Source organism: Eubalaena glacialis, chromosome 3 (genome assembly GCF_028564815.1).
Source record: "Eubalaena glacialis isolate mEubGla1 chromosome 3, mEubGla1.1.hap2.+ XY, whole genome shotgun sequence".
Taxonomy (NCBI): Eukaryota; Metazoa; Chordata; class Mammalia; order Artiodactyla; family Balaenidae; genus Eubalaena; species Eubalaena glacialis.
Genome location: NC_083718.1, coordinates 148,744,163 through 148,769,950, shown reverse-complemented (window position 1 = coordinate 148,769,950; position 25,788 = coordinate 148,744,163). Strand labels below are relative to the sequence as shown.

The 25,788-nt window shown below is 36.3% G+C and overlaps 1 protein-coding gene across 5 annotated transcripts in view; it reads right to left on the bottom strand.

Moving 5' to 3' along the window:
- Positions 1-25,788, bottom strand: part of USP24 (ubiquitin specific peptidase 24) — a 146,493-nt gene that overhangs the window by 74,974 nt on the left and 45,731 nt on the right. For 4 of the 5 annotated variants that reach the window (XM_061184164.1, XM_061184167.1, XM_061184165.1 and 1 more), the window contains exons 4-19: positions 24,169-24,312; positions 23,365-23,487; positions 17,597-17,632; positions 17,194-17,259; positions 12,966-13,031; positions 10,342-10,416; positions 9,566-9,724; positions 8,316-8,430; positions 8,016-8,119; positions 7,344-7,451; positions 7,042-7,137; positions 6,789-6,950; positions 6,532-6,579; positions 4,583-4,642; positions 1,243-1,350; positions 436-585 (exon numbers count right to left, since the gene is read on the bottom strand). In XM_061184164.1, the coding sequence (XP_061040147.1) occupies positions 436-585; positions 1,243-1,350; positions 4,583-4,642; positions 6,532-6,579; positions 6,789-6,950; positions 7,042-7,137; positions 7,344-7,451; positions 8,016-8,119; positions 8,316-8,430; positions 9,566-9,724; positions 10,342-10,416; positions 12,966-13,031; positions 17,194-17,259; positions 17,597-17,632; positions 23,365-23,487; positions 24,169-24,312 (1,620 nt within the window). The remainder of the gene's footprint in view (positions 1-435; positions 586-1,242; positions 1,351-4,582; positions 4,643-6,531; positions 6,580-6,788; positions 6,951-7,041; positions 7,138-7,343; positions 7,452-8,015; positions 8,120-8,315; positions 8,431-9,565; positions 9,725-10,341; positions 10,417-12,965; positions 13,032-17,193; positions 17,260-17,596; positions 17,633-23,364; positions 23,488-24,168; positions 24,313-25,788) is intronic. The other variant, XM_061184166.1, reaches the window with a different exon arrangement.

Here is a 25,788-nt window from a genome sequence, read left to right as displayed (position 1 = left end):
GACTTTAGATGCCAAAAAAATACAATTTTGGCAATCTCAGAATAAAATACCACAACACAACTAGTGAGTTAAGGTATTTTTCTATTTTTTTATAAACAATATTACTAACCACTAGATTTGAAAAACAAAAGCCATTAGCCACAGAACTGACAGTTATTATTTCTGATCAAAGACAAGAAAAGATGTTTATTTTTATTACCATATCATATGCAGTTATCTTGGGTGATTTACTGAAAGATTTACCCACAAATATCAATTTTCTGAACTTTTATTTTGAGGTGATTATAGTCAAGATACAAAAATGTTCCATTATGACAAAGACACCTCATGCTACCTCTTTAGAGTTACTCCCAATAAATATTATTTTTATAGTTCAAGTGCAAAAAGGCCAAATGAATGCTGTAAATCATGAAACAAAAGCACAATGCCAGATACCTCCCGATAAGTGTATCGGCCATCCACTAGTGTTGAACCAGTTAAGCCTCCAGGTCCAGCCACGGCTGCTGCAAGCCGATGACAAGCTATCAAACTTCCCGTTACCAATTTCACTATTTCAAAATTTTTCTTCAAGTCTTGAATAATGCTCTTGGAGAAAACAACAAAAAGAAAAATGGTATGAGAACGTGCAGTTATTTTATCAGTTTAATACAAGCTTCTATTTTAGCACGTAGTTGAGGAATAGCAAACACAGAAAGTTTTTCACTCATATTTCCTACATAAAAGTAAATAAAATCAATCTGGTATGTACATTTACTAGGGAATTACTATAGAATTAATAAACTTCCCTGGTAAATTTCTGCTTCTAAAAGGGATTCTTAAAAAAAAGTCTTTCAAAAGAACTATTTCACTTCTTGTATACTTTTCCAGATCTTTCTTCCCAAGTCTATTACATTGAGGAAGCTCTAGCTCCTTAAGCAAACTAATGTTTTCACAATACAAAATAAGTCTTTGAATCTTTTCAAACTAATTTCTAAAATACCATTAACTTTTAAACATTGGTTTACTTTGTAAATTAAGGAAGTAAAAAATAAATGAGTTAGGGATATATCAAAGGAAAAGCTCCATAGAAATGAAAGCAGAATGATGTTTAAATTCAAGATTATTAAGTAATATAAATGAATTACATTAATAACCATAAAACTGTAATACAGTCACTACAAAACTCAGCAATCTTTTGATGTTTGTTATTATAAAAGGCTATGCAAGTAATTGTATAATAATCAAATATAACTATACTCTTACCTTGTCTTGCTTTTGATAGGTTTGTTTTATGAATGAGCGGGTGATTTCATGTAGCTGACGCAAAGCTGGTACTACCCATACAAACTGGGGATTATTAAGTTGAGATGACTAGAGTTAAAAAGAAGTTACATTAGTTAAATTTAGAAATAAATAGCAGATTAAATTTATTAGCTATAAAAAATTTCCAAGTCAATTAGGTTTTATTGTTACACATTCTATTATTTTTCTCTTCACATCGCTCATTTATAGTTTATCTCCATGCACTCATAATTCAGTCTTCAACTTCTTATTCTGCATGCAATCCTAAAGCCAAGAACTGCAAACAGGAGTGGATGTGAAGTGATAGTAAATGTATAGGGGTACATCAGCAAAAAACAGACGACAAGGAATTAGCAACTTCAGAGGATAGATTAAGTAGCACAGGCTGCTAGGATATGTTGACGTAATAAAATAAATTGATGGCAAAAGCTTAACTTGGATAATACTGAACTGGCTGATAAGTAAAATGGTATAAAAATATGGTTTTCTACAATTACATGATTAAGATACCAATGATATGATCAAGATACTAATAGTGGTTTAAATATTAAAGAAAATATCCATGGTCTGCTTGTATTTCCTAGTTAAAACAATTTTATGAGAGAATTCTACTTTTATTAATTATTACAGCCACTTCACACTTATACTTTATATTTTTCAAAACACTTGCAAATATGTTATTTCTGAAACTGGTACATGACAATCCAGATCTTCAAGTACATATCTGAAAAGTCTGATGTTCATGCGATACTCTTTAAAAAGAGAATTGCTTTTGAATAAATAGCATCTTTCAAACTATGAGATTTCATTATAAAGGTTGTAGGAATGTCAGATTAAACACTATCGATCAATTGATAAGTAACTCTCTAAAAAACTGAGTAACAGTTTAAGTCCTTAGCTTTTACTTTAAAAACTGTATTATTTTTTTAAAGCCTTGCTTCTTTAAGTCTTTCTGTAAGATGAAGATGCCTATGGGGCAGAAAACTACTTTTGATGTCATTTGCAGAAAAATATCGTACTACTAAATATGTAAATGTGAGAGAGCTATTGCCTAAATAATACTGGCTTTCCTAGAGATTAGCCAATCAATCAGCAAATACCATATTTCCTGGATTCTAAGATATAGGTTTTATAAATTTTAACATTTCTGAAATGGACACTTCCTACAACTGTATCAAAGAAACTTACCAGCCACTAGGCATAGGAGTAAGTTTAGATATACCTGTCCTTATGTGAGTATGTGCAAATTTAGCTGTTTACAAAAGGTATCTGTTCATCTACCCATCATTTCTGCTGTTACGTGGCATAGTTAGCACCAAACAAGGATGGCTTTTTAACTTAAATGTAGATCACTGATTTGTTTCTTGGATGCTATCAAAAAGATTACACTATGATATAGCACTGACTAGCCTGTCGTGTCCATCAATTCAATTAAAAGCAAAGAATAACTGCCAGTGGTCTCGGACTAAGGTGTTTTTCAAAGCCAGGAGAACTTGGTGTGACAGACTCATACCCTGTGAAGGGCTATATCACTTGGCATTAAACGTCTCTCTGTCCAAAGCTGCACCTTGATTCAAGAGAAACTGTTTAACTTGTAGTATATACAACTTAATGAAAGAAAAAAGCAGCTTGAGTTTTACAAAAAAAGACAAGGACACAAAACTCCATATTCTTCAACGTGCCTCAAAATTCTACAATCTTAAAGATTTCAAAGAAGTCCAAAGCACTACACTAGATAATGAAAAGCAGTGTGCCACAGTGAGGCTGTACATACTGGATTAAACCTGTGATGCATGTTGCAATCACTGGCATCTTAGAATCAGAGAAATAAGGTATGTATTAAAGGCCAACTACTTGCAAGACTAGCTAGAATATTTCTGCTAGGATATAAAAGTTGCAAAATGACAGAGATTAAAATTCTAAGGCTTAAGTCCGAACTCATACCTTCCAAAAGGATTACAAACATTAGGATATAAATATAAACCCTTTAGTAAATAATCAGGTATATTAAAAAGTATCATTATGACCAATTAAGTCAATTATGGTTAGATTATTTTTTTAACATTGAAAATTACCCTTTAGAATCTAAAAAGTATTTCTGATATAGCCTTTCTAAAGTTTAGCAAACAAGACAGATGTTATTTATTCCATCATATCTATAACATTATGTTGTTATAAGAAAAATTTAAATTACTCTTCTCCATTTATAAAAGGGGCTGAAGACTATGATGAACAATTAAAACGAACATATCTGATAATGTCTGATAATGAAGCTGAGGTTTCATAAGTAGGAGTTAATGGTATATCCAAATTAGACTCCTAATGTTAGATGAAGCCGTAGAGGTCAACTAGTTTAGCCTGCAAACCTGTGCCTAAACTTTCCTTATTCATTTTTGTTACAAAACTTGTCTTCTAGTGTTTCCAGTGATGAGGAACTCAGGAGGCAGTGCATTCTGTGTCAGACTGTTTTCATAGGAAGTTCACTGATCTATCATATTGCAACATGCCTTCCCATAACTTCTTAGGAGACATAAAAAGTAAGTTGAATCAAACTTCTGTAACAATCCTCTAAGTCGCTGAAAAAGCTTTCCTATTCTTTCTTGAGTTCTCTCTTCTCAAGGTTGAATATCCCAGTTCTTCATCTGCCTTGTTTTACCAGACCTAGCCATTTACCTAGAACCAAGTTCAAATTTTTACATGGGTGGACATTTAAAAAGTATTTCCTCCTGTGCTAAGCACATCACTGTGAGGCTGTACTGAGGGCATCTTGCTGCTTTTACTTTCAGTTGTATGTTTTGGCAAGTGGAGGCCCCTCAGGTATGGGTAAGTAACGATTTTAGTGTCCTCACAGAGGAAGGGGAAGAGGTAAGAGGAAGGGAGCCAACATTTATTGAAAGGCTGCTGGGCACTGTGCTAGGAGGCCTTCACAAAATGACTTAAGGAATACACAAACACCACTAATTGAGTAAAAATGACTTTTTTTGGTTTAGTAATATTTTTTTGGATGAGTACATTTAAACTTTTTAATTGAAGTAAAAAATAAGTGCAATAAGAGGGAAAGGGTTGGGGGCAGACAGTGGAAGGTACAAAGGAAGCAAAGGAAAGAGGACCAAGGAAGCCAAGGGTATCCTGGCAGAATCTACAGAAATAAAGTTGAGAAATAAAGGTCAGAATTTCTGAACACAATAATGGAACTTGGGAATTTTAAGAGTGTCAAAAGCAGAGGGAAAGGGAATCAGTTGGAGGAGTAGAGGTAGCTGGGGGGTGGGAGGGGAGTAAGAGGTGGGTGATCTTGTCTTACCCTTTGCTTAGTTTCTGTGTAGCCTGGCAGGGAGACATAATTCCCAGTCAGCCCACCTTGCTGCCTGGCAGGAAAGGGCATAGCATAGAAAAACACCTTTAGTGGCAGTATATAACTCAACCCCCTGCCTGGAGTCATATCGGGGGCTTTGATCTTCCCACTGCCCCCCTTCAGCCATGTGTACTTTAAGAGAGTATCTGCAAAAGCACTCAGTCAACTGAAAAGTGCTATGTAAATGCAAGTTATTATTATTTGAAATGAAAGAATGGTACATCAGAATTTCTTTACTGGGAGCAGTGGGATACAAAAAAGGAAGAATATTCCTTTCAAGACTCACAAAATGACTCCAAAATTCTCCCTGTTACTTTTTGAGTTTTGTTATCAAACAACAGACATGAATGAAGCGACTGCAAAGAGAAGCAATAAAGATGCAGCGATGCTACTGGCTAGAAGGGCTAAAGTATTGCTTAGCTGTAACAAGGAAGGAACAGGGATCAGGAAGGAATTTTCTGGTTTCAAAAGCCATTTCCCTGGAGGGAGGAAAAAGTCCCTTCAGCTTTGACCTTCATACCTATAAAGAAATGTATCTGTTACTGTGAAGAAAAGACCATTTTCTATAGATACCCTTTCCCTCTTACTATTACTACTGAAAGATTTAAACTTCTTAAATAACTCTGGATGAGTTTCAATCATAAAGATAGAGGGTGCTAAATTATCTGAATCACTGAGCTGAGAAAACTGGGAAAATTCAAATTGTATCTGACTAGAAAGAGAGCAATGTTGTTGAATTAAAGGAACAATTAATCATAACCTGAGCATTACCAGCTCCAGTTTGTGAACAATTTTAATGTAGAAAATTCACTTGATCAAATTTCAATGTCAGAAATATAACACACAAAGTTCTTAAATGTCCCCAACTAAACTTTATGACCAAGCATAATTTAAGAGAATAAAAGCCTACTGAGTCACCAAGGCCGCTTAGCAAGAGCTGAGTCTCTGAAACTACTAATGTAAATTAGCAGTATTCAAGATCCTTTAAAGAAATACTTACTAGGAAAGCCAAGAAATATGTTTTACCAATGAAATTCCTAAGCCATTAGCTATTTACTAAAATCTTTTCTTATGATAACACTGAAATGAAACCCCTCTCGCTGCTAGGCTTTGTTTCATCTGGGCAACCTGAGGGCCTGCGTGGGAGGAGGACATGCTCTGATCAGGGCTGCTGCAACCAAGGAAGCAGGCTCCAGTGAGCAGCTACTGACTGCAGCAACAGGAGAGCTACAACCATCACTACACATGCTGCTACCCACCCTTTCGAAGGACAGTCCTTAAGTCCACAGTCACCTGGAGGCAAAAGCCCTGGAGTGCAGGACTTCCACAGCACCCATCACTACCCAGTTCTACCTTCTAAAATCGAGCCCTAGCAGCAGGCACTCACTCAATAACCGTTTGTCTAAGGAATTACTTTAGGAACACATCTGAACCAAGCACCTAGAAAACGACTACATGCCAGCAACGAATGAACTTCTTTCTTCCCTTCTTTCTCTCTTCTGACTCTATGAATGTTCCTCCATTTCTCTCTTATGGGAGAAAAATGGACACGATGTTTATTTAGAATCCATTGTGCTTATCAAAGATGTGCATACTTTGGATTTAATTTTAAAAAAGAAAAACTAAGTTGAAGGTCTTACAATCATATGAAAATAATATAGTAAAACTACTCTTTGAATGTGACCCTCGATTTTTTTTCCCTTTGACAGTCAATAACCCCCAAGCTTTAAAAAATAAGCACAGGTCATAAGCAAATATTTAAACAGCGGTTTGTATCTGAATACAATTATTCGAAGAAACACTAAAACATACTTTTATCTTAAAATTATAATTCAATTTATTAAAAGGAATTATTAAATTAGTATACCTTTTAGTTGGTTCCATCTGCAAATTCTTACCTTGAATCCATCCTTCTTGTTTTTTTCCAAACCTGACCATTCTCCAGGCTGAAAATTAATTTTAAGAAATATTAAGAAATATAAGTGACTTGGTAAAAGCAGTACCTATAATTTCCCAATTTTGGACTCTAAGGTAAGAGCTTCCAGGTAGGACATTTAGTTTAATTTACATAATAGGGGAGGAAAATTACTTGGCTCTAATTACTCAGACAATACTATTGCTCTGACAACAAAACTAGACCAAAGATAAAACCAACCCTTTTAATATCTTCTATGCACTTAATGATGTAGCTCCTCTTGATTGCTTCTTTCACTGCATATGCATCACTTAGGATTGTCAGGTGCTCCTCCAAAGCTTGCTGAATAAGGCTACTGGGCAGCGTTGGGAGATGAGCCAGCTCCCAGAGTACATCTAACACCTACGATAAACCACATGTGGTGAGCCAGCCCATACGCAGGTAAAGCTGCTTTAAGTACTTGTAGCTAGAAAAAGTCATTTGATTCTCCTGCCTTTCCAGAAGTGGTCTCAAAGCGAGCTTCCCGGCCTATTCGTCCAATCAGGCTCAAGAGCTTCTGTCTTACTCTATCGGTCTCGGTCTCCCAGCTCTGTAGAACGAAAAAGAAAAGACACAGGAACTGCTTCCCAGTCCCATTTGATCACACTGGCAAAATATGCAAAAACTTTAAACTTGAGCTAAAGAAGTTTAATAAAGTAAGAAGAGTACAGTTAAACACTGCTAATTTAGAGGGAGGAGACCTCAAAATAAGGTTATTTTAGAAATATTTAAAAGTAAGCACGTTTGAACACATACCTTCTGAATGAGAACAAACAAATGATTAAGCTGATCTGAATTAAATTTGACAGCTGCTGCAGCAATAATAGTATGGATATTCTCAATCACAGTAGATGATTGTCCTGACTAGAAAAGAAGACATTGGGAAGAAAGTTAAGTCTTGGAAACTGGAAAAACCCAAGTCTTTCCCTGTTGATTTATAGAAGCAAAAGTAAAACAGTAACAAACATAAACTGATTCTAGTCTAACAGCATACATACACTTGCATGATAAAATTGGTAAGACTACAAGAAGCAACCATTATTAATGGTTATCTGTTGGCCTTGTTTAAATTCCTAGAAGCATTAAATCTCTAAAAAGACAATGTAAAAACAGATGAGAATCAAGTTCTCAATCTGACGTATTCATTTCAAGAGGAGAACAAAATATTTTCAACTGGCTTAAAAACAATTTAAACTAATTACTTTACAAGAAAAACATACTCACTTTTCACATTTTATAAATGATCTTGAGGGTCTCAGTTGAGAGTATTATGTGTCTCATTTTTAAAACTGCTTATAGATATTTTGTGACTTCAATTAATATTTATTTATCCATGGGCAGTAAGTCTCTGCTTTAGAGAGTCACCACCCTTCTCCCTTACTGATAAAAAATGTCACAAAAAGGCAAAAATAATTCTGATCAACTTACCTGTATCTTCCAAATTTTAGTGAGCTCATCTAAAGACAATTTACTGCCCAAGAGTTCAATAATTCCCTTTATACGATCACAGTATTGTGCTTGGTCTATGTTGCCTAAGAGAAGAAACACCAGAGAGGCAGACAGATACAGTGAACACTGACTTTCTAAATATGATTCTATTTATTCAAAGCAATATTAACTTGCTATAAGATTATTTAAAGGCTAATACAGTCAAAGCAACAATTTCATAGCTTTTTTATACATAAATATATTATTTATGTGTTAGGTAACTTTTTTTAAGCAACTTACCTTCCAATGCAATTGACAGAACTGAGTTCTCAACTAGCCAATCTAACAGTCTGTCTGTATCTATAGCATTCTTCACAGATTTGGATAAAGTGCTATCTTCTATTAGTTTGGTTACCTAAAAAGACAGGATTATTGTGATTGAATCTAATGCAAATATTCATAATCAAAATCTTCATATATATTTTGTGACTTTTATAGTGTTACAATGTGGTCTAATGATTAGCCAAAATGTATCAAAGGCCAGTTATCAGAAGTTAATAGACTACTTATTTGTGATGTCTCTTTAAAAAGAACACAGAGCTCACACTTCCTGGGCCACTGCTGATTGGCTCAGGGATGCACATCTGACCCAAACTTCAATCAGAGCACTCCTCCAAATTCTACACTTGGGACCAGAGAGAAAGTATCAGTCCTTCCCGAGTCACAAGAGCTATCCACGGCCATGTCTACCATATGAAAGATGCCACTCTGTAGATGCAAAGAGAACAAGGCCATCATGCTCATAAAAGCAGAGATAAGACCTGGATAGAGTCCTGGCAGTGGTTCAGTCTCAGATTCTAGTTGATCCTGTTGCCCACACGTGTCCCTGCCCTTACACGGTTTGGCTAGTCAATCTCTCATTCATGTGAGACAGCCCAGCCTTCTTCCATTAAATCCCTCTTTTAGTCTAAGATAGTTCAAGATGAGTTTATTTCACTTGCAGCCAAGAATCCTAATTAACATAAAACTGAAGGAAAATAACTGGAATTATGACTGAACTGTACTGGCTCCACCGGAAACTCACCAAAACCAACTATGCTCATGTAAAGTTTAGGAAGCTGCAGAAAATTATTTCCATCATTTTGCTTAGACCATCACAGTTGTAAACAAAACAAAATTTTGCCTCAACCCCAGTCGGAAGATTTGATTTAAGTAAACACATATCTGAAATATAGTAAAAGGAATTATACCCTTAGGGTAAAAAGTAAATCTCAAACTGCATATTCCAAGGAATTATGTCCTAGCAAATTTCACTAGAACACTAAATATTTCACAGAACGAATTTGGAAATGTAATACGTATAAAAATATTACTTTATTAACAATTATAAATATGTACACCATTTTATAGATAATCACTTATCTTTTTGTAGGATTACAAGAAATTATTATTCTTTATTTCCCAACATTTTTACATTAATAAACGCAAGTTTTGGAAGAACTTAAAAGTGTCTGTGCTTTAAGTCTTCCAGAAACGGACGCAAAACTTACTTCTTTGAGGGAATTCATTTTAGCGCTAAAATGAGGTGATTTCAGCATGCGCAGTAGGATGTCTAGTCGAAGGTCATCCACAACGGTCACCAGATCCGGTTGGAAGCGCATGCAAAGTAACTTAATGGCAGACAAGAGCTCTGGGATGCTAACCAATCTCTTTTACGTAAAAACAAAATACACGCAAACGTACAGATACATAAACAGAAAAAACAAAAAGGAACCATGAAAACATTTTGATGCCAATTCTTACACACACACAGGAATACAGGACATTTTCAATAACCATGGTCTAATGGTATCTGATATTCCACATGGTCAATAAACTATATTTTACTTCTAAACAAAAGTTAGCACATGTGTGAGCAAAGAAAAGGGAAGGGTTCTGCGATAAATTCAAGGTAGACAAAATAAATCATGTTAAATTTAAATGTTAAAATTGCTTTAAACACCTTTGGATAGCTTTTAATACTGAATTATTTTAAAGCTTCTTCAATGCTATATCAATTATACTACTATCAAAATCAACATGTTAGTAAAATTCTTAATGGTATCACTTGCTGACAACCCTACATTCATTTTATTGACTGAGGTAACACCAACCACTTGGTATTTCAGACAAAACATTTTTTGGTTAGGAGATGTAAAATTAATTTGATGTGAGTTGTATGTGACCAGAATCCAAACAGCAATGGTGTGTGAACCTTGCCCTAAGCCATGGCTCTGCTCCCATGGACCAATAGGCATTGGTGCTACTTGACTGGAGAGAACATTACCTTATCTTTAAGGTCCTTTTCTTCCACACTCCGCACGTCCTGGATTGTAGTAAGGATGACTGGGTCCAGCATGGGCTGCAAGAAAAAAGTACTAAAGTTAATAAGGACCCCTGAATCTGTCCCCAAACTAGAGAGGAGACACTTTTTTATTCACATTTCACAAAGAAGAGGGTGCTATGCAAAGATCTGAATTCCAGTATTAGAGCAGCCACTAACTAGGTAATACCATCCCAAGTAAACCCTTAACTGATTCTGTGCCTCAGCTTCTTTACTATCATATGGGTGCAATCCCTCTTTACTATCTTATAAAGGGTCCTTTGAAGAGCAACCAAAGACAACCAAAGACACACCGACTAACTTAAAACGTTAAGCATGAGTATGTATTATTTTTGTAATAAAGTATTTTGCATTTGATTTAAAAAATGAATATAAGCACAGACCATGAAAAATACGCTGTTTTATGCATTTATTTTGCTAACTGATATAAATGAGGCCTATAGACAAGACTCATACAACACACTGCTCCAGAATGGTAGCATAACCAGATAACTAACTCTGAAGAGTATGTGAGAAGTAGCAAACTATTAGCTAGATCTAAATGATCACTTCCATTTAAGTAAAATAATTTTTAAAACTTATCTGGTGACAAGAGAAGATAGACAATATTTGGCTGTCAAAGCAAGAAGACATTAGCAATGAATTAAAGTGACATCAGGCAACTGATTATCCAAGTAGAATTTCTTTATTTACACTTATGCCAACTGTATAGTGAGAACTGAGGGCTGTCAGGGTAAGAGGCAAGTCACACTGCTCTTGTCAGCATGTGCCAGCCCTGCTTAATTCTCACTGCAACTCTGTGAGATAGGCATGGTTATTACCACTATTTTACAGATAAAGAAGCCAAGTCACAGGAGTTACTTCAGTCTTCCGAAGTCACACAAGGAGCAAGTGGTAGAGACAATTGTTAATTTACATAAATATGGTATGAATTTATTGCTGAATGAATTTAAGGTTGGAGGGTTTGATATAATTCAAATAAAGATAAAGTTAAATATGCTTTAGTTGGAAATTCATATACTTTTTACTCTTTTTAAAGTACACTGTGCTTGGACTTCCCTGGTGGCACAGTGGTTAAGAATTTGCCTGCCAATGCAGGGGACACGGGTTCAAGCCCTGGTCCGGAAAGATCTCACATGCCGCGGAGCAACTAAGCCCGTGTGCCACAACTACTGACCCTGCGCTCTAGAGCCCGCGAGACACAACTACCAAGCCTGTGCACCACAACTGCTGAAGCCCGTGCACCTAGAGCCTGTGCTCCGCAACAAGAGAAGCTACCGCAATGAGAAGCCCATGCACCACAACGAAGAGTAGCCCCCACTCGCAGCAACCAGAGAAAGCCCGCGTGCAGCAACGAAGACCCAACGCAGCCAAAAAAAAAAAAAAAAGTACACTGTGTTTACATACAAAACCTGGAATTTCTGAAGAACTTAGTATTAATTAGCAGTTGGAATATTTACACTGAATCTCTTTCCATGGAGCAATGCATGGGTTTAAAAGCATGCATTTAAAAATTCAATCCTGGCTCTGATTATTAAAATGCCAATTATTAAATTATTAAGTCAAATCATTTTGTCTCTTTATGTCTTAGTGTTTCAGCTACAAAACAAATGATTGTATTCATATGCTTAATAAGTGAGAGAACACTAGATGTCTCTAAAGACCTTAGTATCCAGAATGAAGAAATACATAAGTAGCCATCCTGTTTCATTTAAAAATCTTGCAGTATTATTTTGAAATCTAAAGAAGGCACTTAAAACTTAGAAATAGCAGGAATTTCCAGAACCTACAAAAAAAATCCTATATCCCTTGTTAAAATGGCCCTAAGTAAATTAGATATTAGAAAGAAGGAACAGTGCATACTATTTGCTTCCAAAGGACACTAAGCTTTCAAAACCATTTGTGGTGATTTTAAAAAATCTCTGTGAAAGTTTTAAGTTTCACAGACTTATTTTTATAAAGAAAATAATAAATGGAGCTATTTCAACATGACATTTTATTCAGTAAAACTTGTTAACTGAAATGGAAAGGAATAAGAAAATGTAATGAGCCCTAAGCATTAGGAAGCTGAACATTCCGCAGCCTTGACTATCCTGTGACCTGCTGACGTACAATCTGCAGAGGCAAGAAATCAGACAAGATGTGCTGTTAAACTGTTCCTCAGATAGTGAGTGACTTGGCTAGCGGTGAGCCCAGCACCACTCAACACTGTTTAATACGTAATGGCACTGAACCCTTAAATAATCCTGTAAAGGGGGTAGGGATATATGCCACCTATTTTATGGTGAAGGAGGCAAAGAAAAATATATGCTATAATATGTAATTATATTTGATAAAATGATAAATTGAAAAGGTAAATAACCTTAAATGTTAGGTCTCCTATACCTTAAATTAGTAATCACTTTTATTTATCTTCTGATAATATTTTCACTATAAAGATAGCTAATCTGAAAAAAAAGAAGTTACTCTAAATTAGGCACAATTCTGAACAACCAGATAAAAAGATAATTTTACTGTTTGTATGTCTTAGATCACCTCTGAAGTAAGTGTAAAATGGCTTATCTTACCTGTACCACTGAGGAGTTGAGGTACTCTGCACACACCCCTAAGGGCTGCACCAGTGCTGATACTGCCTGAAAAAAGACAGTGAAGGTGAGAAATAAATGTGAGTGAGTTTCTTCCTTTCAACATTAAACAAATCCCCTTTAATATGTCAGAGAACATTTTATACTCTTGAATAGGAAGAACTGATATAAAGATGTCGATTTATTTAAATTACTGTAGAAATGTGATTTAAATCATAATATGCCAATAAAACTTCTTTCAAGGCTTGGATGAGATGATTCTAATGTTCACATTGCAGAATAATAAAAATTTTTATTTGAAAAAGGAGAGAATAGTTGGGGAAGGAGTGAAATGTGCCTTTAACAAAAAAACACTTAAGACTTCCATGAAGAAAATTATAAAACTTTACAAAAATACATAAATAGTCTAAATAAATGAGATACCATGTTCTTGAATGGAAGGGACCAGTACTGTAAAAATGAGCAAACTGAACACAATTGCACATATGGTCTTGGTGGAACTTTCTGCAGGAGAACCTGACATGCTGGCTATATTCAGAAGAGTAAAAATATGAGAATGATCAATAAAATTTGAGAAAAGAAAGACGCTGAGCAAAACTGGCACTACCAATAATGAAAACATTGGAGAAATGGTATAAAAATGGCAGAGTGACCGAACGAATGAATGACAGGAACAGAAGTCCAAGAACAATTCATGTATACACAGGACTCAGACATTTGATAAAGCCAACAAATCAAAGTAGTGAAGAAAAAAATGGAATATTCTTTAAAGGATCTTAACAACAATTAGTTACCCATTTGGAAGAAAATAAAATTGGATTTCTATCTTACACCATATATAAACACATTCTAAACGAATTCAAGAACTAAGTTTAAAAAATGAAACTATAGAAATATAAAATTAAATGAGTATTTTTATAACCTTGAGATGGGGAAGGAAACACTCCCCAAGCAAATCAGAAAAATTTTAAGCCGTTAAGGAAAAAATTGACTGTATAAAATTTTGAAGCCTCTGTATGGCAAAAAGACACCATCAACAGAAATGAAAAGAGAAGGAAAAGGCTGGGAAAGAAATTTACAAATACACAAAATAGACAAGCCATTGATATACTTAATATAAAAAGAAAAAAATAAATAAGACAAGCAACCCCAAAGACCTATGTAAATAGATCAAATTTACAGAAGAAATGCCAATAGCCAATAGTCATATAACAAAATGCTCAAATTCACAGGAAATCAGAGTATTGCAAATTAGATAATAAAATACCATTTTTTTGTCCATCATATTGGAAAATTAAAGACTGACAATATTCAGCACTAATGACAGTACTAGGAAATGACTTTGTGGGAGTATATACTGGTCACTGCTTTTTGAAAGATTTAGCACTATCAATTATAATTTTAAAATGTATATAGTCTTTGAAATCCCATTTTCTAGGGCAGCAAATGCACACAAGGACAAATTTACATGGAACACTCTCTGTAATAGCAAAAACTTAGAAATAATCCAATGCTCATTAATAAATGACTGCATCACAGTACAACAGTTGCAGGAATACATTGGAGCCATCAAAAACACTGATAGCACTAACCTGGAAAGATGTCCATAATATAATGTTATATGAAAATATGCTACTAGGTATAGTTTGATTACAATTTGGTCTCAAAGAGAAAGAGAGAACATGCAGATATACTTTATATAAACTTAGGAAAAAGTCAGAAAGGCTATGCATTATATGGGTAACCATGACCTAGGAGGTAGATGTATGTGTTGGGGTGGGGTGGAGGACAGGAAACCTTCACTTCTTACTTTGTACAGGTATTTTAAACTGACAGATTGTGCATGATTTTTTTCCCCCAGTATTTTTCAAATCCAAAAATATGTAAATATAAATGTAAAATGACGACATTCACTTGTACTCAGTCTTATAACACAGCCTAAATTTATTGTGGGACATAGTCACCTTCTTAACTGGTCAGAAATCAGACATTTATTGTGACTTTTTAAAAAATTTATTGATTTATTTTTGGCTGCCTTGGGTCTTCGTTGCTGCATGCAGGCTTTCTCTAGCTGTGGCGAGCAGGGGCTACTCTTCGTTGCGGCATGTGGGCTTCTCATTGCAGTGGCTTCTCTTGTTGCAGAGCACGGGCTCTAGGTGCGCAGGCATCAGTAGTTGTGGCTCGCGGGCTCAGTAGTTGTGGCGCACAGGCTTAGTTGCTCTGCAGCATGTGGGATCTTCCTAGACCAGGGCTCGAACCCGTGTCCCCTGAATTGGCAGGTGGATTCTTAACCACCGCGCCACCAGGGAAGCCCTTACTGTGAAATTTTAATTGTACCTGTTTGCAAAATTAGAGTCTCAATCTTTGCAATCTCCTTCTCCTATGCCTGAATTTCTATCATCTTCTCAATACAACCTAAACAATCTAATTTTACATCAACTGCAACAAACAACACAGTTGTCTGAAAAATGGTCTGACCTCAGGGAAAAATCTTGGAGGTATCTTCAGCTTCAAGACATTTGATAATAATGAAGGCAAGCCCAGATTCCTATGTATCCATCCTTGGCCAATTTTCATCCAAGTAGGGGAGAAACTTTGGGCTTCTCTGTTTGTTTGTTTAAATAAATTAACTCTGCAGGAAATTAGTGAGTGTTTTATTTAACCTTTTTAAAAAATGAAGTCCATTTCTAATACTGCCCAATGACCAATATAGCAAGTTCTTGAGAAACAAGCAAGCTGGATAAAACCCTATATCTGAACAGGTTTTGTTTTGTCTTGCTTTTTAAGTCACTACCTATTATCTTCCAGGTCAAGAGTCGTCTCTAACATACTTATCCATTTAATGGGGATCAAAATGACAGCCTAACAACCTAGTTAACAGTCAGGGAGGGAGAAGAGGCCTCTGATCAGTGTCAGTAGAAGTATTTATGAGCTGGCAGACATCTGATCTTTAAGGCTAAACACTGGGTAGCAAGAAATAGTCTATTACCAACCACAGCACCGGTCTCTCTCATTGACCGTTGTTACTGCTCTCATGCAAAGATGGACCAAGGGAGTTAGGTGATTGGTCATGGTCCCACAGAAATAACTGCTATTGTAAGCACAATTTATACCACTTAGGTATATTATTTTACCACATCATTTTCTGCTCTGATCAATTTACAGTAGCTAGCACAGTGTCTTCTACATGGCAAGTACATAAGTAGTTTATAATTGAATGATTAATTAACTAGAGAACAGAATAAAGTACTCTCGGTTACAAACAGGTCAGCAGTCCGTGAAAAATTAAAGATTAAGTTATTCCCCTTATCACAAGGTTAAATTTTTTGAGAAAATGAAGTTGACATGAAAAGATAATGGTATTGCACCTGAGGGATGATTCTAAGCTCCTGTTATAGCATTTGTTATCTATGAATCTCTGTAACACCAGAAAGCTGATAAACAATCTTTTTTTTTTTTTTTTATAACTAACCACTTGGGCCACTTGCTTTTTCTCTTCTTGCGCTTTATTTTTTTAAAGTATTTGTTTATTTATTTATTTATGGCTGTGTTGGGTCTTTGTTTCTGTGCGAGGGCTTTCTCTAGTTGCGGCAAGCGGGGGCCACTCTTCATCGCGGTGTATGGGCCTCTCACTGTCGCGGCCTCTCTTGTTGCGGAGCACAGGCTCCAGACGTGCAGGCTCAGTAATTGTGGCTCACGGGCCCAGCTGCTCCGCGGCACGTGGGATCTTCCCAGACCAGGGCTCGAACCCGTGTCCCCTGCACTGGCAGGCAGATTCTCAATCACTGCGCCACCAGGGAAGCCCTAAACAATCTTAAAATAAAATATTTTATTTGTTTCTGGTACTATGAAATAACTTCTGACTTATCTGAGGCATAAAATTGTTATGTACACATATACTTGCCACATATAGCAACTGTCCCTAAATAGCAAGATAATTTCATGTAACCACCACAAGTTAGAAGTTAAGAGAAAAATGTCACAAAGAGAAATCGGTGTGGTGAAAAAAAAAAAACCAAACACCATACACTGAAATTTGCTTATTTTGATTAACAGTAAACATTTCTGTGGTTATCAGAACCATGGAAGCTGCTCCTGTAAAGATTAACTTAAACTTTAACATTTAATTTGTCTAGACCATGTCCCTTGGGTTACACAGCAACCCAGATAAAGTGAACTTCCACACTGTACATATAGTGGTTTAACTTACCCCAAGTTCTATATCTTCTGAATGGAGCTTGGCCTGGATTGCTGCAAATCCACCTAATTCTCCAAACTGAGAAGAAAAAAGGTATACATTAATTTTAAAATGCTATACCTTAATAGTTTAAGCAAGCAACTAAGGCTCACATTCTGCTTTATTAATGTGCTCTATAATCCTGGTCTTAAGGGTCATCACAAAGATAATTCCAATGCTCCTGTGATATACCAGAGGAGATGTGCTAAGCCCTAAAGCTGAGGTTTATCTGTATAAACAGCACATATAAAAAAGAGGGAGAAACTGTAAAACCTTTCTGATTATTCTCTGTAGCTGTCATCTACCTAAAACACCAAACTCTAGGAAATCTCATTAGAAAATGGAAAACATGATCATATTAATAAAAGCTTTATACCTTATTTACCAAATCCACAACCCATCCATGAGGCTCCTATGAGAAAAGAAAATAGAAAATGAGATGGCAATACAAAAACTTCCCTACTAACCCTCATATTTCTTTTATCCTAAATCAAAAGTTGGAAAAAAATTAAAATTTAAAAAATATTTCAAAGTTTTCCCAAATGTTTCTTAACGTGATTCTTTGACATTACTGTAAACAGTTGCAGGAGTAAGTCTGTATTTTGATGGAATTGCTATAATACGAAGCATTTAAGTGTTTTGGGTAGCTGAGATCAGCTGTTTAAGCTCTCTGAGGTACAAGATAACTTGAGTTAAATTTTCTAAGAGAGTTATATTTTAGGAATTAAATTAACTTAAAGAGTAGCAAATCAGGAATCAAGAAATTAAAGTTTTAGTCCCAGCTGTACCATTAATTACTGTCCTAGAGTAAGCTCTTCTTTTCTCCTCCTTTTCTTCCCTCCTTTCCTTTCTTAAGCATTCACTGTTCTAGGGGCTGAATAATGTTCTAGTGGCTGGATACAGAACAGTGACTAAGAAGAGATGTGGTACCTGCTTTCACAGAGCTCATATTCTAGCAGGATCAATAAAGACAAGTAAACCAACACATAATTCAGATTGTGCTAAGTTCCACAAAAGGAAAAACAAAAGGTCTTCAAATGAAAATAGGAGCCTACTCTGTTCAGAATGGTGGTCATAGAAAACCTCTCTGAAGAGGTGGTCTTTAATCTGGAACTAAAAGGATTAGACAGATTTAGCCATTCAAAGAACAGTCCAGGCAGAGAGGCTGAAATGGAAAAGGTCCTGTTTGGGGAAGGCAGAAAAGCCTACCTTGTTTGAAAAACTGAGAGGGAACTCTCCCAGCTGGGAGCCGGGGTGCAGGAGAGAATGGCACAGATGAAGCTGTAGAGACAGGAAAAGCCAGATGATGCAGAAATTTGTAGACTGTGATTAGAAGGAAAGCAACAGAGGTGTTTAAAGCAAGAAAATGATACATTTTATGTTTTAAGGGGATGTTTTGCAGTTATGTGGAGAATGGAATGGAATGGATGAATGAGAGAGTGAAAAGTAGAGATACCAGGGAGAAGACTAGTGCAGTAACTAGGTAGGACATGATGGTGTTTGGAGTAGGATGGTGGCAGAGGAAACAGAAAGAAGTCAATTTAAAATCTATGTGAGATTAAATCAAAGAACCTGTTTACAGTTTGGATATGGGGAATAAGAAAAAGGGATGAATCGTGGCTGATTCCTATGTTTTGGCTTGAGCATGCAGGTAGACGGTGATGCCATTTACTGAAAGGGAGAAGAATGAAGGCTGGGGAGACATAATGAAGTTCCGTTTTAGGCACAGTTTGAGATGTCTGTGTGGCAACCAAGAGGAGACAGTTGGCTCTTCAAGTCTGTTGTGCTCAGAGAAGAGGTCTGGGCCACAGAGATATAATAAAGCAGAGGGCCATGAGCACAAAGACAGCATTTAAACCCATGAGAATGGAAGGTACTTCTTAGAGACAGTACTCTGGATCAAAGTTGGGTAGAGGTGAAGGAGTCAAGAAAGGAAAGGTGGCTGAGGGGCAGGCAGAAAGCAAGAGACTGTAGGAAGGAAGTTTCAAGGAGGGAGAAACTGGCTGTGACCATTCCTGTTGACGGGGTCGAGAGACATTTCCTCTGGATCTAGAAACATGAAGGTGTTGGTGTCTTAACGACAGCTGTTTCAGTGGAGTGGTGGAAAAAGAAGGCAGAATGGAATGCCTTGAAGAGTTAATGGAGAGTTCAGTCTAGTGACCCCAAACATCTCTCCAGCCGAAAATAGCTAACACCACTGGATAAAAAGATTAAAAAAAAGAAACTTTTAAAATATATAGCTGAGTTGACACAAAGCGCTCATAAGTTTAAAAAAAAGAGAAAGCAGAAATCCTGTGAGGTAAGCAAACTGTGAGGCCAGCTTTCATGCTGTAGGCATCTGTGGAACTCTGGAGACCTCTAGCTTCCATTTTCACAGCCTTACAGTGGCTGAGAGGCAGGACACGTAGCCAAGACAGGGCTCAGAGACTAAGAAGAATTTGTCACATAAATCAAGAACCCAAAGGGCTACATCCTGAGTGTAAGATGAACTGAAATAAACTTAACTGTGGAAGGGAAACAACAAAGAAGCCTGCCTACCTTGACTGTGGTACTGGATTGTGAGAAGAAAAAAATTCTCCAGGAATTTATAACCACAAAATTGCCCTCACATGACTTTGCTGCTCCAATTCACACTGCCTTTATGGTCTGAAAAACCTTAAGCTGAGAATTTATTCCCAAATCGTAGTATCCCCAGGCATCTGGAAGAAGTAAATCTTCTTTGGAGGAAAGAACTTTCAACTCAGGCCTCAAAAAATCTTCTTAGATTAAATTCCAAGAAACGTTAAGTTCACAGGAAAACAAAAAAATACGTATAAAAATGTTTTTCTATACACATACATACATACACAAAACAACTGAGTAAAAGCTGGCAGAATCAGACCAGCTTTTAGATATCAGACATATGCTTCTAAGTTAAGCATTAAACATATAAGTTAAGCATTAAACAAGGAGGAGATTGAAAATATGAGTCAAGAACATGAGATAATAAAAAATAAGCAGAGTCAAAAAAGAACCAATGAGAATTTATAGAAATGAGAAATATAATAAATGAAATTAAAGACTTAATGAATAGGTTAAATAGCCTATAGGATACAAATAGAAAAAGAATTAGTGAACTGGACCATAGATCTGAAAAAATGTTATCAGAAATGCAGTACAAGAAGACAGAAAGATGGAGAATATGAAAGAGAATAAGGGACATAAGAACAGAATGAGAGGGACTTCCCTGGTGGTCCAGTGGCTAAGGCTCCACACTCCCAACCCAGGGGGCCCAGGTTCGATCCCTGGTCAGGGAACTAGGTCCCATATGCCTCAACTAAGAATTCGCATGCCGCAACTAAAGATCCCGCATGCCGCAACAAAGATCCCATGTGCAGCAATTAAGACCCAGTGCAGCCAAATAAATAAATAAATATTAAAAAAAAAAAAAAGAACAGAATGAGAAGGTCCAACATGTATCCAATCAAAGTCCTAGAGGAAGCGAGACTAATGGGGAAGAGGCAATATTTACAAAGGTAATGGTGGAGAATTTTCCAGAATTTCTACAAGATATAAATCCTTAGATTCAAAAATTCAATGATCTGAAGCAAAATAAACAAAAAGAATACCTCAGTTAACTGCAGTGAGAGTCAAATTGCCAACTATCAAAAAGAAATAAAATAGCCATGAAGAAAAGAAAGACTTCTTACAAAGGAACAACAGTCAGACCAACAATCAACTTTCAATAACAATACTCAAAGCCAGAAGACAGGGCTTCCCTGGTGGCTCAGTGGTTAAGAATCCTCCTGCCAAGGCAGGGGACATGGGTTCGAGCCCTGGTCCGGGAAGATCCCTCATGCTGCGGAGCAACTAAGCCCGTGGGCCACAACTACTGAGCCTGCGCTCTAGAGCCCACGAGCCACAACTACTGAAGCCCACGCACCTACAGCCTGTGCTCCGCAACAAGAGAAGCCACTGCAATGAAAAGCCGGCGCACCGCAACAAAGAGTAGCCCCCGCTCGCTGCAACTAGAGAAAGTCGCACACAGCAACAAAGAATCAAAGCAGCCAAAAATAAATTAAAAAAAAAAAAGCCAGAAGACACTGAAATGATAGCTTTGATATTTTGAGAGAAAAATGTATGTCAATCTAGGATTTAAAACCCAGTGAAAATGTTCTTCAAGGAATAGGAAATAAAGTCAAGTTTAAGCCATCAAAAACAAAGACTCAGCTCCCAATGGACCCCTTATGAAAGGACACTGTACAGGATGCACTCCAGGAAGAAGAAAAATCATCCCAATGGAAGGTCTGAAATACAGAAGGAATGGTACACAAAGAGATAGCATATAAATAGGGCTGAGTCAAAACACTGTATAAGGTAATGATGACTGTACCTACTTGAGGGGATAAAACAATACAGGAGAGGACTAAGACAATGCACAATAAAGACAAAAGGATAATGAGTCAGGTAAGGAGTGAGCACACGAAACAGTCTAAGGTTTTCAAGTACTCCTCAGAGGAGGGTAAAGAGACTGATGAAATTTAGGTTTTGTTTAATTAATAAGTTAAAATTTTAGACTAACCACTAAAAGAGTAACTGAGAGGGAAGGATATGGAATCTTTCACCTGGTTGGTTGTGAAGGGGGATAGAGAATAATGCTGAAGCTAGAGATGGAAGTGGTATCCAAGGCAGAATTTTTAAAGATGGGAAAATACTAGACTCTGTTATACACAATGGGAATAATCTGATAAAGGGGAAAAAATTGAGGGTACCAAAGAAAGAATAGAAATGCTAAGGCATAAAATGCTTGAGAAGGCAAGAGGAAAGAAGAGGGGATCTAGGGCCTTTGCAGGAGAGATAATTCCTTTTGTGGTAATGAGAAGAAATTAAGAGACAACATTTCTGGGTCTCCATTGTTGTATATGTAAATTGGGGGGAGGAGAAAAAGAACATTTTCTGAGTACTTACTAAAGTGAACCACTGTGTTCAGTGTTTTTATATACATTTGTCATTTAATCTTCACAACATAACTGAAGATAAGATTTTAGTATTTTGGGAGGCAAGACTGTATATAAAGAATGCAGACTATGGCACTAGATTGCATAGGTCTCCTCTATAAACAGGTTTGTGAACTTGGGCAAGTACTTAACCTCTGTGTGCCTCAGTTTCTCATCTACAAAATGGGGGTAAAAATAGTATGTAACTCACAGAGCTGTTGTGGGGACTAAATTCCACAGGATATACTCACAGTACTTTCCACTCAGCTCTCATTTCCTCTCTAGAGTATTGCCTGACCTTCCAAGGTGGCAACTCCTTCCCCTTATTCCATACATAGTACTTATTATTATAATTGCACCTATTGTTTGTTATACTGTGATTTTTTTTTTTCCTATTTCCTCCACTATGCTGTAAGTTAGAAGCCATGTCTTATTATTCTTTATACTAAGGGCAGGAACTATTTATTTTTATCTCCAAAACCTAGAATAATGCCAGACACACAGCAAATGTTCAATAAATGATTGCTGAACTGAACCCCTGCCTTCTAGATAAATCAATGGACAAGTTTTCTATCTACTACATTGACTTCTTTCAAATGTCTCTCAAAAACCAAACAGTGTTTGATCAACAAATTGTCTGAATTATGTACTCCTTGTTGGTATAATGTTATTGGCACTTCGTACACCTTTAAATATAAAATGAGGATGTTGGTCTGTGCTTAGAAAAAAACAAAAGCTTTAAAGCTTACCGAGTTTAAAAGAAAATTATACATGAGATTAGCTACTACATTTTATTTTCTGGGAATAATTAGTCGTTTCAAATGATTTCAAATGCTCTAGCTTCTCAAACATCTCTAAAAAACTGGGACACTCATTAAACTGGGGTTCTGGTAATTCAATAAATAGGGCACTTTTCATGTCATGAAGTCATTTCTCATTTCACCAAACATTATTTCAAATCTCTAAAGTTCTTCATGATGTTAATTAACAGCTATGGAAAAATATGCAATAGCTGAAAAAAATGTTAAGCAATTTTATGAACCATATGGAGTATTTGTCATTTTTCATAGGTTGTTTTAATCCTTCCATGTAAATTGTCATTTCTGTAGCAGAGAAAATCTTTTTCAATACATTTATCTATCAAAGGATGAAACAAAACTATGTTTACCTTTTGGAAAGTAGATACAGGTGAAATAGCAAACATATTTCCCTCTCCAAACACTTCTGCCCAATTCCTTTGAGACACTTTCATTCTGTTTTTAAAATGGTATTCATTATCAGGATTGAAAGCCTAGATTCAAAGAGAACAGAGGAGCATTATTATTATCTACTTCTATAGCAACACATATTAGCATTAGAAAAGAAGATAAAAATATAGCCTTGGACTCCCTCATTAATGGAATCTTTCAAGTATCCCAACAAAACATATTCCTTAGCCAGTGCTGAGGAACAAAGTGGTGCTCTCCTGTTCTGTTCAATGTTTGCTGTGGGGGAAGAGAAGGGGGTAGCAGGACGGGAGGTCTGATCCAGGCACGGTGATGCCAATGCTCCAGATGTCCTAGGGCTGCCGCAAGTAGAGATAGGCAACAAGGCAGTGAAGACAGAAGTTAGGAGGGAAAACACGAGTGCCCCTTCTTCGTGCAGCTACTGCTACTAGTCGGGGGAAAAGCCCAGAAACCAAACTACGTCAACACCCTATGTGACAGTATTTGTGATTCGAATAATCAGGGAGACATAAAGGAAAGCTATTTAATCATTCTAAAAGCTGAGAAAGCTTAAAATTAGAAAGGTATTTCTTTAAAACTGAAAACACAGAACGGTTGTTCTGCTTTTAAAATAAAAAGCAAGAACAGCCAAGTTAATATCTTTAATGATAATATCATGATCACTCATTATTAATTACAAGTCAGAAGGTAGTAGTTATTTTAAACAAAAGCAAAACACAAAGTACTTCATTTTAGACATACTGTACCATTGTAAGCACAGCCAGCAGACCAGTGGGAATTGGATCTTGTTTTATTCTCTCTGCAGCCAGTTCTATTAATAGCATCAACATGTTGTAGATCCCTTCATGAATTTCAGTACCCCACTTGTGAACAGCACTTGATGTCAGCAGCTATAAAAACATAAAGGGCACTTTAGAGTCTTACTTGAAAAGAAAGAAAAGACATCTACAGTTATCAGTTCAGTCTTGACTAATGAAGAGATTACTACCATAATACTTATTTTTATACAGATGACTTGCTTTAAAAGACCCATAGCTGTAGTCCTACTTATTCACTTATTTCACAGGCAACACTTAGTTTTGTTTTTTTGAACTTTAATTCCCTTACATTAAGACAGTTTGGGGAATTCCCTGGTGGTTCAGTGGTTAGGATTCCCTCACTGTCGAGGGCCTGGGTTCAATCCTTGGTCAGGGAACTAAAATCCCACAAGCCACGCAGGGTGCCCAAATAAATAAATAAATAAATAAAACAGTTTGTTTAAAAGAAAATGTTTGTTTTCTACTTTTCATTATTACTAGGGGAGGTCAAGTGGTGAACAACAAGAAAGAACCTGAGATCAGTTCCGGTACTACTATTTTCTAGCTGTGTGGTCTTGAACAAATTTACCCGAGTTCCCAGAGACTCAGTTCTCTCATCTCAAAAGAGGGATAATTCCTACCCACTTCACAGAGACGTTACAAGTATCAAAAGGTTTAACGAATGTAAAGTATTAGCGAGGTTTTATTATTAATATATTTTGGCTGTCGTTATTAATCAACATTCCTGGAATCTAAGAAATCTCATGATTTGAACATGCACATTCTTTTCATATTATTTACATCTCAGAAACAGAACTGCATCTTCCCACCTGCTGACCAGATGGCAGCAGGGCTCTGAATGTGAAAAAAATTTTAGAAATACCTTGTCAATTTATTTTGCTTGTATTTTCCTTTCCGGTATGTATAAAAGAAATATTCAATTTTTTAAAAAAGTTTAAGCAAATCTAAAATAGCACTGTAACATTGTTTACTTTGCAGCTATTTTTCTTAAATATAAAAAATGGTGCATCTTATACTCAGATAGCAGCTTAGATTTGTTAAAAAGGAAGGAAAAGGCACACAGAAGAATCTAAAATCATCATCTTTGGATTTCCCCAATCTTTGATCTTCTAAGTCCTTGGGGAAGCCTAATTCAGGAACAACTGCCAAAACAGGGAATGGGAAAATGAAAGGATTCCACTTAATAAAATAATGGCAAATTGGTACAGTGGTTTCATGTTTTTGTAAGATTTCCCTTCAGAGGGAAAATACTGTGCTATAAAAATTTCACCTTAGCCACACTGAGAACCCCTTAACAAGAGGGTTAAGACCCTGAAAGAGCCCAAACTTCTTTAGCTGCAGAGGAAAACCTCAGTTCCAGACTTTCTCTATAGCAATTAGCTGCACTATTTGCTCAAATGAACAATAATCATAAGACTGATTCTATATAAGGCAATTAGTTACTATTTTTTGCAAGCATTCTTTTGCCTGCCTATATATTCTTCCTATACTTAAAAATTAGATAATAAAGCAGAGATTAGATTTAAGAAGCTTCATGTGACAACAATA